Source organism: Panicum virgatum, chromosome 9K (genome assembly GCF_016808335.1).
Source record: "Panicum virgatum strain AP13 chromosome 9K, P.virgatum_v5, whole genome shotgun sequence".
NCBI lineage: Eukaryota > Viridiplantae > Streptophyta > Magnoliopsida > Poales > Poaceae > Panicum > Panicum virgatum.
This window is the reverse complement of record NC_053144.1, coordinates 57,843,763-57,855,893: the sequence shown is the minus strand read 5'-3', so window position 1 is coordinate 57,855,893 and position 12,131 is coordinate 57,843,763. Positions and strand designations below refer to the sequence as shown.

The 12,131-nt window shown below is 55.5% G+C and overlaps 3 protein-coding genes across 3 annotated transcripts; 2 read left to right on the top strand and 1 right to left on the bottom strand.

The window, feature by feature from the left end:
- Nucleotides 1-3,818: 3,818 nt before the first annotated feature.
- Nucleotides 3,819-6,397, top strand: LOC120652683 (laccase-3-like). Its single transcript, XM_039930569.1, has 4 exons — nt 3,819-3,985; nt 4,094-4,490; nt 4,577-4,705; nt 5,074-6,397. Exons 1-4 carry the CDS (start codon nt 3,869-3,871, stop codon nt 6,252-6,254), a joined length of 1,824 nt encoding a protein of 607 aa, XP_039786503.1. The 5' UTR covers nt 3,819-3,868; the 3' UTR covers nt 6,255-6,397.
- A 1,698-nt stretch (nt 6,398-8,095) lies between these two features.
- LOC120648832 lies at nt 8,096-9,059 on the top strand. Its single transcript, XM_039925478.1, has one exon. It carries the CDS (start codon nt 8,294-8,296, stop codon nt 8,786-8,788), a length of 495 nt encoding a protein of 164 aa, XP_039781412.1. The 5' UTR covers nt 8,096-8,293; the 3' UTR covers nt 8,789-9,059.
- Nucleotides 9,060-9,973: 914 nt separating this feature from the next.
- On the bottom strand, nt 9,974-11,732 carry LOC120648831. The gene has a single exon (XM_039925477.1). The coding sequence runs from the start codon at nt 11,672-11,674 to the stop codon at nt 10,184-10,186; it is 1,491 nt and encodes a 496-aa protein (XP_039781411.1). The 5' UTR covers nt 11,675-11,732; the 3' UTR covers nt 9,974-10,183.
- Between the last annotated feature and the right edge of the window lie 399 nt (nt 11,733-12,131).

Sequence of the window (12,131 nt, the reverse complement as noted above, 5' to 3'; positions counted from 1 at the left end):
GCCGCTGCTGCAGTGACAGGACCGCCGGGATGTGGCTCCCCGCGACTCCGGTTCTTGTTCTTCTTTTTCTTGCCACCGCCCTGGGCGGTAGCCCCGAAGCCACCAGCCTTGGCGTCTCCGTCTTGGGGGGCTGAGTGCCATACGCGACCCTCAGCGGCCCTGGCACACTTGTCAGCCAGGGAGAAAAGCGTGGTAACGCTTTCCACCTCGTGCGTCGCCAGTTTCTTGAGCATCTTCTCATCACGTACCCCATGGCGAAAAGCAGTGATAATAAATGCGTCAGAGATACGATGAATGGTACCCCGTACCTTGGTGAAGCGCGAGATGAATGCCCGGAGCGTCTCTCCGGGTTTCTGCCTCACGGCGTGGAGGTGAGCCTCCACACCATGCTGCTGGTACGCACTGGTGAAGTTCGCAGTGAACCTCGCACAGAGCTCCTCCCAAAACTGAATTGTCCCAGGAGTGAGGTTCATGAGCCAAGTCCGGGCTGGCCCAGTCAAAGCTACATGAAAGTAGCTCGCCATGACGGCGTCGTTACCACCAGCCGCTGTGATGGTGGTAACCTACACCTGCAAGAATTCCGACGGATTAGTGGTATCGTCGTACTTCTCCGGCAGGTGCGGGCGGAACTTGGACGGCCATGCCACCGCGCGGAGGTGATCCGCCAGCGCAGTGCAGCCCACCGCAGCCACCGGGGTTCCCGCTTGTATCTGGGCGTTCACCGGAGGCTTGGGTGCCGCTGCATCCAAGTCGGCGTTGAGGTTGCGGCCCTCAATGTTGAGGCGGCGTTCTCGTGCCCTCTCCACGGAGATGCGGGCATCCTCGCCCGCACGCCTGCGGTTGAGCTCCGCCCGTAGGTCTTCTATTCGTGCACCCCTCACCGTGGGGGAGCGCACGGATGCCGACGCACCGCCCTGGCGCCGGTGGTAGGGTACCACCGCATCGCCAGGCGGAGGTCGTTGCCCAGTCCTTGCAGAACTGGGGGAGGCCTGAGCCAGATGGAGGAGACGATCAACGTCGTCCCTCCACTGCCTCAGGGCATCTGGCGAGGCTGCAGCAGCCGGAAGGTTGCGAAGCAACTCCCTAGCCGCCGCCAGCGCTCCGCCGCTCGCAGATTGTGAGGGGGCCCTTGACGGGCGCCTTGACTCTTGCCGACATGCAGCGCGCGCCGCCGCCGACGGTGGCTGCTCCACGGGCACGGTTGCCCCTGGAGCAAGAAGGCGAGAGGCGTGTGGCGCGGATGACGCCACACACCTCCATCATCTCCACGTCATCGTCGTGGTGGGAGTGCTCGGCCACCCGAACCATGGAGACGAGCAAGAGATGAACTAAAACCAGCTAAACCCCCCTACCTGGCGCGCCAAATGTTGTGGTGTGCAAACCCACAGCCAGGTGGCGTAATGCACCCGCCTAAGCCCAGAGGGTGAGTACTCGGGGGTTAGCTAGGACTAATTCGATCTCGCTGAAAGAACACAATGAACACAGCAGGTTTAGAGTGGTTCGGGCCGCTGGAGCGTAATACCCTACGTCCACTGTGTGTTGTATTGCTTGTGTTCCCTTAGTCTCGAGAGAGTCTGAAGAGTCTCCTGTGTGTGCAGCGAGCGCCTCCCTTTTATATCTCAAGGGAGGTGCGTACACGGCCGTTGGGTCCCCGACAGGTGGGCCCAATCGATGTAGTATAAAATAACATACTGCTCATACATTATGGCGTTGTAGGCGAAGGAGATCTCATTCCTGGATTTCCTTGCTCTGCTCCTGGGAATCCTCCGTCCAGCTTACACATGCCCTGTCTTGTCGAAACGGCGCCAGAGTGTAGCTTGCGGCGTTGCCTGCAGCGTAACTGAACGGGCCGTGTAGCTTGCGGCATAGGCGGCATGATGGAAAAGTGACGTGCCGTCGTATCCATTTAATGCGGCAGACGGGTTCTGCGCGGATGCAGCGCATGCGGCTGCACTGTGTACCTCGGTAATATGCGGTCTACAGTGAGGCATGACAAAGGCTGCCGCGCATGCCGCGGCGGCAAAGCACGCCTCAACCACCCGCATTGAATGTGGTGGGTGGGCGAGTCTTCCAGCGGAAGACTCGCGCCCGCGCCCGTGGGACACGTGGCGCCCCCGTACCCCGCTCCGGCGGTATGCTGGTTCTACGCGCGTGGGAGGTCCGGACGAGCGCGAGGAGGTCCCGGACCCCTATGGGGGGTCCGGCCCTCAGTTGTTAGTTCGGAGCTTTCCCTCCTCAGGGACACTAGGCGTCACCGGACCCTTCCCAGAACGGGGAGCGGGTCCGGGCCGTTGGCCCGGTGAGGTAAGAGGCTGATCCGTGGGCCCGGCTGCTCCGCCCTTAATGGCGTAGTTACGTATGACTACGCGAGTCCTGCCTTGCTGTAGTAGAAGTGAGTATTCCTGTTACAGGGTACCGACAGTTTGTTTATTGTAGGCAGCCAGATGGCACAATTGAATCCTTCAAACTGAAGTGACCTGAAGATGGACTTCGTCTGCTGAACGCTGATGGAATTCGCTGATGCATGTTTCTCGATACGAAGATGAAACTGGCGAAGATTAGTTAATTGATTCCAGCAAGAAATCGATGCGAAGTGAGTGTGCTAGTTCAATGACCCTAACTAATCATATCACACCTGCGTCGCCTCCTGGCCACCTAATCGCTGAAAGCTGAGGAATTGTTCAGTTGGAGTGGAAAAGGAAGGGCCCGATTGACTTTCTCTTTGTCAAAGAACATACTAACTCCTAAACCTACAGTGCGGATTCAGGCTCTGGAGATCTTCTGCTACCGCAAAGTCATGTCCTTGCAGATTTCTATAGTGATATAGTCTGAGGCGTGTTCCAACAGAAATGGTGTCTGGAGCCTCTAACTTTCTTGCTTTTCCGTTTTGCAGTCCCTTTCAGAGTCTAGTTCCAATCTTCTGTGATACATGTGTTGTTCTTTTTGTTTGTTCATTTTTTGTGAGGAGATGTATCGGTTCCATTACTTCTTTTCACACTACAGCTGTGTTTTTTTCCCAATAATCATGTTACCCAAATACGGTATAAAGCCCTGTTTGGAGGAGCTAATCATATTCTAATGGAACTTATTAGCACCTATTAGCTCCTCCCCATCTAATGTTTTGCCCATATTTTTGAAGTTTGCTAAACTTTAGCAATCTCAAGAGCATTTTTGGAGGTGCTAATGCTAAAGTTTAGCATTTTTTTGTGCATTAGAACTAGTCTCCAAACAGGCCCAAAATTCAGTCCTCACATCTGCCAAAGCAGCAAAGTACATTTTCTCAATGGCAACTGAACAGAACTAGCGCCCTGACAAAGCTAAACCCTGCTAACTTTCTACCAGCAGAAAGAAGCAAAAACCTTTTCTTGCTTGCTCTACCATCTCGATTGACCTCAGTTAATGTAACCTTTCTGCAAAAGCATCCGCAATCCTAATGATTATCCCTATAAACCTTGAAATATCCGCAATAGCACCCTAGAAATATACTAAAACAACAGGTAAAATGATTGGCACGGTGAACCGAGTCGTAGCACCCAACCTCTGATTCTCTGAAACTTGAGTGCCGGTCGCTACGCTAGACCAGTGGGTGTAACAACTCCCCGTCAGCAGCAGCACTGCGGACCGGAACTACATCGTACTACTTGACCGCCACCCTAAAGGGCGAAAAGGAGGGCGCCTCGCCCGCCTCCCGTCCCGTCGCGCGAATCAAAACCTAATCTTCCCAAACAACCGCACTACTCCTGTCCTGGGCTCCCGTTCCACGCGCACGCGGCCACGCCTCTATATATACGGTCGCCGGCCACGCACCTCGTCACCACGGCAGCAAACCACCAGACCAGAGCAAACCAGCCCAGCCATTGCCGGAGCGATGGCGGCGATGGCGAGGTCCGGTATCGTGAAGCTCCTCTGCTCCTCCGCTCTTCTCCTGCTCTGCTGCTTCCTGCTCCCGGGCGCCCTCGCCGAGGAGCGCTTCTACGAGTTCGTTGTAAGTGTGGCTGCCCCTGATCGATCATGGGTTGCAATTCGAGGCAACCACTGTGTCTGTGAAAGCTTGGCGCTCACAGATAGTTTCTGGCCCTTGCTTTGCTTGCAGGTCAAGGAGACGCTAGTGAAGAGGCTGTGCAAGGCCCAGAAGATCATCACGGTGAACGGGCAGTTCCCGGGGCCGACGATCGAGGTGTACAACGGCGACACGGTGGCGATCAAGGCCCTGAACCTGGCGCGGTACAACGTGACCCTGCACTGGCACGGCCTCCGGCAGCTGCGCAACGGGTGGGCGGACGGGCCCGAGTTCGTGACGCAGTGCCCCATCCGCCCCGGCGGCAGCTACACGTACCGGTTCACCATCCAGGACCAGGAGGGCACGCTGTGGTGGCACGCCCACAGCTCCTGGCTCCGCGCCACCGTGCACGGCGCGCTCATCATCCACCCCAGGAGGGGCCTGCCCTACCCGTTCCCCAAGCCCCACAGCGAGGTCCCCGTCATCCTTGGTACGGTATACTATCTCCAATCCATCCATCCATGGCCAATTGGCCATGGCGTTCTGTCTCTGACCTGAGTGTGTTAATTTGTGCAGCGGAGTGGTGGAGGAGGGACCCCATCGCCGTGCTCCGGCAGTCCATGATCACCGGCGCGCCGCCCAACGTCTCCGACGCCCTCCTCATCAACGGCCAGCCGGGAGACTTCCTTCCCTGCTCCAGCCAAGGTGAGCAGCCAAGCCAATAATGGAATGATTCAACGAGCACTACACAGATTCTAGATTTGGTTAAACCGACCAGAGCAACTTTTGGTTTGGAAAGAAGCAATCCATGCATCCATCAAGCTACGGCACGCAAATAAACCACTGGTCGCTTTCTATATTCTGCCCCACGCAAACTGACAAAACAAAGAGACAATCTTCAGATGTGAATTAAACAAAAAAAATTGTGTAAAGAAGAAACATTCTAACCAATTTCAGCGTGCGTATGATGTCACCCGCTTTGACTTGAAAGTTACGGCGGTGCATGTTTTTCTCCACTAGCCTCACCAACTAATTGTAACACTCTTCGCGTGCTACGCACCACGTGAATGCAGAGACGAGCATCATCCCGGTGGTCGCCGGCGAGACGAGCCTGCTGCGCATCATCAACGCGGCCATGAACACCGAGCTCTTCGTCAGCCTCGCCGGCCACAGGATGACCGTGGTCGCCGCGGACGCCATGTACACCAAGCCCTTCGAGACCACCGTCGTGCTCCTCGGCCCCGGCCAGACCACCGACGTCCTCGTCACCGCGCACGCCGCCCCGGGCCGGTACTACCTCGCCGCGCGCGCCTACGCCTCCGCCCAGGGCGTCCCCTTCGACAACACCACCGCCACCGCCATCTTCCAGTACAAGAACGCCCCTGGCTGTCCCACAACCGCCACAACCGCCGGAGCAGGGGCCGGCGCCAACACCTTCAACGGCCCGGTAGGCCGGTCATCTGCTACGTCCTCCGGCCGCCACCTCGGCCGCACCGGGCCGCCGCCGATGCTCCCGTTCCTGCCGACGTTCAACGACACGAGGACGGCGACCGCCTTCTCGAACAGCATCCGGAGCCCCGAGCCGGTGAAGGTGCCCGGGCCGGTGACTCAGGAGGTGTTCACCACCGTGGGGTTCGGCCTCTTCAACTGCCGCCCGGGCCCCTTCTGCCAGGGCCCCAACAACACCCGGTTCGGCGCGAGCATGAACAACGTGTCGTTCCAGCTCCCAAGCACCGTCTCCCTGCTGCAGGCGCACTACCACCGCATCCCCGGCGTGTTCACCGACGACTTCCCGGCGTTCCCGCCGGTGCTCTTCGACTTCACCTCGCAGAGCGTCCCGCGCGCGCTGTGGCAGCCGGTGAAGGGCACGCGGCTGTACCGCGTCAGGTACGGCGCGGTGGTGCAGATCGTGTTCCAGGACACGGGCATCTTCGCCGCCGAGGAGCACCCGATGCACATCCACGGCTACCACTTCTACGTGCTGGCCACGGGGTTCGGCAACTACGACCCGCGGCGCGACGCCGCCAGGTTCAACCTGGTGGACCCGCCCAGCCGGAACACCGTCGGCGTGCCCGTCGGCGGCTGGGCCGTGGTGCGGTTCGTGGCCGACAACCCCGGGGTGTGGCTGGTGCACTGCCACATCGACGCGCACCTCACCGGCGGGCTCGCCATGGCGCTGCTGGTGGAGGACGGCGAGTCCCAGCTCGAGGCCACCATGCCGCCGCCGCTCGACCTGCCCATCTGCGTGCTCTAGAGGATTTTTAATTCCTTTGCTTGTGCACGTGACGGTACAGTGAGGCTGCGTGCGTTGTAATTGTGCTACGTACATGTTTGCATTGGCATTGTAATTTGGATTTCCGATTTGAGTTTTCAAAGAGTTCCTTGGGTTCAATTTCACTCATGGGCTTTCCGATAAAGTTAGTGCGCTTGGGCTTCCCGTTTGCTTGGGGTTAGGCCGATTGCAAAATGGGCCTTCCAGTTGGCCCAATGTAAAAGCCTGTTAGTGTTATTTTTCCTTACAAAATAATTTAGTTTGGGCATGATACACGAACTAGTAGTATAGCTAGCCTAGGGCCTGAAGATCACCTAAACCAACAAATAATCTAAAAAAACTAAACCAGAAAATTAATAGCGGACCTACACTAAGTACTCTCTAAATCATTGGACAATATAATCTGACTAATTTATGGCAAAAAAACACACAGGACGAACCATTGCCGTTATTTAAGTGATCCATAAAGCTCGACGCATTCAAGAAAAAAAAAAGGCAGCGCGTGCATCACATTTCTCACGTCCTCATGACAACACAAAGAACGGCATTGCTTAGTGGCCAAACGCTAGTAGGCCAACAGTGTCGAAGCACACGCAACTTTCACACCGAGACTAGCACTCTCTCTACCTCATCAGGTATTCTAATTGCAATCATGGAGCTGGCATACGCTTTGTCCCATACAGGTAGAGGAAAGCCAGCACTAAAGAGTGGAGGGCTGTCAGCTCCATGTCCCAGGCTTGTTGACCACTCGATGCAGATCGTACGGTTGTGATCTTATCCCGATCCACCGAGCTATCTCTCAAAGTGCTTTTTTTTTGGGGGGGGGGGGGGGGGGGGGGCGCAAATTAATCTAGATTCGAGTTTGTTGCGCCTCATCGCTTAGTGTTAGTTTGTGTTGAGCCGCCATTTGGAGCTGGAGGCCACAATCATACCTATTTGTCTACATATTGAGGCTATCTGCTCCCTTCACACATGGTTATCCCTGGTTAATCCAGACAATTTAATCATAAGCTTTTTGTCATGACATGTTGGAGGATGTATGCACCTATTAGTCTATCATGTCAATGTCTAATGAGATAATTCTTCATCGACACAAGACCTGCATTGCTAGCACAATGGAACATGCCAATTGGCTGGTTATTTGGGCATGGTGATGTGTTAGAACATGTTGGGTATTCTCCTTATTAGATTCTTTTCCTGGATACCTAGTAGTAACATAGAACTATAGGAGACAACATAAGAAAAGAAAAGGTAATGCCACAAGCATGATACCTGAAACTAGGGTTTGGACAACTCGAATATTCACCAAATGGATGTATCACAAGGTGTGATATCCTGGGAACAAACAATGTGTGGACCCCCAACATCTTAGGCCACTTGTGCGTACTGCGATCGAAACACGGATAGTTTTTTCACCATTGGTATAACAAATTCAATGAACGCCTTGAGGGAGTAGTGTTCAAGTCAAAGTAACCAAAAGAGAACACCTCAAAACCAAGAAGTATTGGGACGATAAGGTTGGGTCGTTCAATGGCAGCTCATCTTTTCATACGGATCGTGAGATCTCAATGTGGCTGCACACACTCCGACCTGTATGGGCACAAGAGCTCCCCTTGAGTTCCTGTACGGACCAATGGAGGCACATCTGCATCCCTTACGTACCCCTTAATCCTGTAGAAATTTAGAGTTCTTTACACTATCTTCGTATGAACTGTAGGAAGAATTCCAAGATAGCCAACATACTCTAATGATGATGGGATTGGAAGTTACTAATGTGCATATAGAAGAGGAACTTATAGTGTCAATACTTTAATCTGTTCTATGTGTATAGTTTTCAGAATAATATACTACTCCAAGTTGTTCAACAGCTTCATCTTAGCTTGTATATAAAAACCAGTGCCACCCAGCCATGCCCAAGAGCCAAGGGGCAGCAGGCCAGCGAGCAAGCTCTCACTCCTCAGAGCGAGCAACCAAATCAGCTGCAGAGCCTAGCAACTCCAGGTGCGGGCAAGGAAGCCAGCATGGGCAACAGCCTGCGGTGCTGCCTGGCCTGCGTGCTCCCCTGCGGCTCCTTCGACGTGATCAGGATCGTCCACCTCAGCGGCCGCATCGAGGAGTACACCCGCCCGGTCACCGCCGGCAAGGTCATCGCCGCGCACCCCAACCATGTCCTCAGCAGGCCGTGCTCCCAGGGCGGGGCGCGGCGGATCCTGATAGTCGCGCCGGACTCGGAGCTCAAGCGAGGGTGCTTTTATTTCCTGGTGCCGGCATCGTCGGTGCCGGAGAAGAAGAGGAAGCCGCCGCAGTCGCAGCCGCAGCAGAAGAAGGCACGGCCGCAGAAGACCGCGCCGAGCGCTGCTGTTGCTAAGGAGGCGAAGAAGGACGATGGTGACAGGTACCTGGCGGAGGTGCTGTCGGAGGGCAAGGCCAGCCTGAAGCGCCGCCGGAGCGGCCGTTCCACGGTGTGGCGGCCACACCTTCAGAGCATCCTGGAAGAGGATGCGAATGATTCTTGATGAGACCTCAAATCTCACTCTTTCAGCCCACGTAGCTGTTTCCTCCTCATCTCGTGTAAATAGTCATGGTGGTTCCGTGGTTGAGTTTTAGGTGAGAGGCAACCCCCATTTTGCCTCTCTGATTTTGCTCCTTCTGCTAGATTTTTCGCTCTCATCGGCCCGGTTAAATTTTTGAAGTCGGTGAGAGTTAACAAATAGGTCGTGAAGGAGAAACAAGGATCAATATTTGAAACTCTCGATGCAAGCTTACTGAAATGGAATCTGTGATTTGAACTTGAAAAATTCAGTACAACAATCCATGTTTTGTGTTTGAACACATGAATTGTCCATTTACTGCATTTCCTTACATCAGGACTACCGAGTCCTTCTGGTCAAGTTCTGGGATTTCCTTTCCTATAAAAAGATGAGATCCAACTTATGAGAAATTAGGTGTTTTTTTAATCTTAACCATTTAGGTTTGAGTCATCTCCAACTCAAATTTGGGATTCAACAAAAAACAAACAAATACACTAGCATACTTCTTCTTAATGAAAAACCACCTAGTTCCTCCTAGGTAGAGGTAGGGGGTATCATTTTCTATTTTGCCATTTCGTGCTAGGAGCCTAAAATTGAAATTATTTATTCACCAAAAAATTAGCTTACAAATTACGTTTAGTGTCGATGATGATCCTTTACATAATACAAGCTAGGATTTGTTGTCATCGATGCAGTTATGAACCCAAGTTTCAGTCAGGTCTTACACAAACTCTATGCGGGTCTCAGTTTCAGTGTAGTTTAACGAATTTGTACGATGAATTGATGAAAATTTTATGTATCAACCACAGATCTACATAGTTGAAGTTTCCGAATTTCATGCAGAGACATGTTTTCATTGATGGTTTAACTTGTTTTGAGGGTTTGGTATCATTTATTCAGAAAAAAGTTAGAAAGCTTCAGAAACAGTTTAGTTTACAATAAGGGAGGGACACACTGATGACATTTGTAACGTTAGAAATCGAGGGCAATTCGACAATGATCGAGGATTGGATGGAATGTAGTAGTAACTCAAAAGAAGCAGACTGTTGCGCTGTTTCTACTGTCAATTCAGAACAGAGTTGTCAAGTAATACTTCCAGATGAATGAGGCTAAAAAAAAAAACAGCAAACTTCAGCCTGTAAAAATGATTCATTTGCTCATCGACAATAATTGCACTCACCAGCAAGCTTTGCTTGGAAGTCAGTCTACAGCTACAATAGATTGCTCCTCTTCATGTAACTACAATCAACAATCATTAACCTACAGAAACAATGGCATCCAAAAAAAAATTCCAATTCTGTGTTCAGGGAGCAAAATCCAATTGGAGATCCCCACCAAAATTGTCCATCTGTGATTAAAGACGCCTTCCTTGTGTACTAATCACCACCATTGATGCACAAGCACGCCGCTGTTCCGGAGTGAGGCGAACAGATCCAGGCACTCGCCGTACGTGTTGGGGTACTTGGGCGACCGCTCGCCGGGGCAGCACCTCTGCCATCGGTTGTAATGGCACTCGAGGAACAGCTCGTCCACGAGGCAGATCGCTCCCGTGTCGATCATCCTCGGGATGAGGTCAAACTCGGTGCCCTCCACGTCCATCTTCATCACCACGTAGTCCTGTTCCGACACCGTCCGCTTCAGCCACCCGGCGAGGTCGAACGCCGGGATGCGCCGCACCTCGCCGGCGGAAGACACCCCGTCCATCGCGCCCGCCGCGGGCCTGATCCGGCCCATGCCGCGGCCGCTCGGCTTTCCAGCGTCGCTGTGACCCGTCTTGCCGGGGCCATCGTTGATCTCGAAGCTGAGCGTCTCGTTCCGTACCCAGGCGGCGTAGGGGAGCAGGGTGACGCCTTTCCTCCTGGCGTAATCGGCGTGGAACGCCGGGTCGGCCTCGACGGCGAACACCTCGAAGGTGTGGTTCTGCCTCGGGTACTGCTTCCGGAACCAGCTGCCGATGCTGGACCCGTAGCTCCGGGCGCCGACGTCGACGTACACGTACCGGCGCTTGAAGCCGATGTCGGCGAGCGCCGGCAGGTACCTGATGTTCTTGATGTTCCTCTTCAGCGCGACCCATGGCTTGGCCGGCTCTTGTTGGATCAGTGGCTCAGCGAGGCCGATGATTTCGAGCTTGTGATCGCGACTCGCGCAGTTGCCGGCGGAATTGGTGCCGTTGGTGGTGGAGACGTCAGCTGCATGCTTCCGGAAGACCAGCTCCCGGAGCGTGGAGCCATCCGCGCCGTTGATCACGCGGGAGCGGAGCAATCGGAGGGATGGGAGGAGAGCCTGGAGGGACCAGAGGCTATAGGCGTCGCCGGCGCCGGACGTGAGGACCACGAGGTGGCCGTGGCCGTCCGGCTTCATGATCCGTGCTGCCTCGCTGGCGAGGTCGGCCTGGCGCTTGGTGCGGTCGAGGGCGCGCCCGGCGTAGACGAAGTCGACAGAGGAGTCTGGGAACGGGAGCCGGCGGTCGTTCCCCGCGACGGCGAGGGGCGGGGACCGCTTCCTGGCGACCGCGACGGCGCCGACCACGCCGAGCTCCCGCAGCGCCATCGCCTCCTGGGCGCCGCTGAGGCAGACGGCGACGGAGGACGCGGCGAGCATGCCGTCCGCGAGGTGCCTGCGGAGGACGGCGGCGTGGCGGTCCACCTCCCGCCGCCACTCGCGGGTGCGCCACGCGTCCGGCGACCGGACGGCCGCCTGGGCGTGGGTCCTCCTCCTCCTCCCGGCCACCGCTGCCCAGACGGCGGGGTCGGCCGCCCTCCCCCCGCCGCCGACCACGGCGAATTCCACGCTGAGGAGCCAGAGCCCGAGCGCGACGACGCCGAGGAGCAGGACGGCGCGCGCGAACGACACGCGCCTCGCCGCGTTCATGCCTCGCCCCCGCGTCCTGCGCGCGAGGCAGACTCCCTGGCAATCGAATCAACCCTGGTTTCAGCGGCAGCGGGGCCGATCGCGCGCGACGAGGCGGCCGATTCAGCGGGCGGCTGTGCGGTTGGAGCGCGAGCCGCCGGCGAGGAGGGGCAGGGGGTCGGGAGAGCGGAGGACGGGAGGGGCGTAGGTGGAAGGGACGGGACGGGACGCGGTCTCATTTCCTTGCGGGCGGCCTGCGGCTTCCACGGGAAATCGCAGCATCAAGAAGCGGAACTGAAGAGAGTAGGAGAAGAGCGGTTAGCTATCCGGTAGTGGCAGGCAATTGTTTTGAACCGTGCCGTTACCTGTTAAGTCTGGCCGTCTGGGCGTGAAAGCTCCATCAGCGCATCTGTGCATGTCCTTTTGCATCGCTTTAGCTTCATCTCCGGGCCGCAGACAGAGGTGAACGCCGCCGCGA

Bases quoted from the DNA above. Each gene is read 5' to 3' on its own strand.
- LOC120648832 (XM_039925478.1), top strand. From the start codon at position 8,294: ATGGGCAACAGCCTGCGGTGCTGCCTGGCCTGCGTGCTCCCCTGCGGC.
- LOC120652683 (XM_039930569.1), top strand. From the start codon at position 3,869: ATGGCGGCGATGGCGAGGTCCGGTATCGTGAAGCTCCTCTGCTCCTCC. The intron at 4,491-4,576 runs GTACGGTATACT...TAATTTGTGCAG, and splicing joins CGAGGTCCCCGTCATCCTTG to CGGAGTGGTGGAGGAGGGAC. The intron at 4,706-5,073 runs GTGAGCAGCCAA...ACGTGAATGCAG, and splicing joins CCTTCCCTGCTCCAGCCAAG to AGACGAGCATCATCCCGGTG.
- LOC120648831 (XM_039925477.1), bottom strand. From the start codon at position 11,674: ATGAACGCGGCGAGGCGCGTGTCGTTCGCGCGCGCCGTCCTGCTCCTC.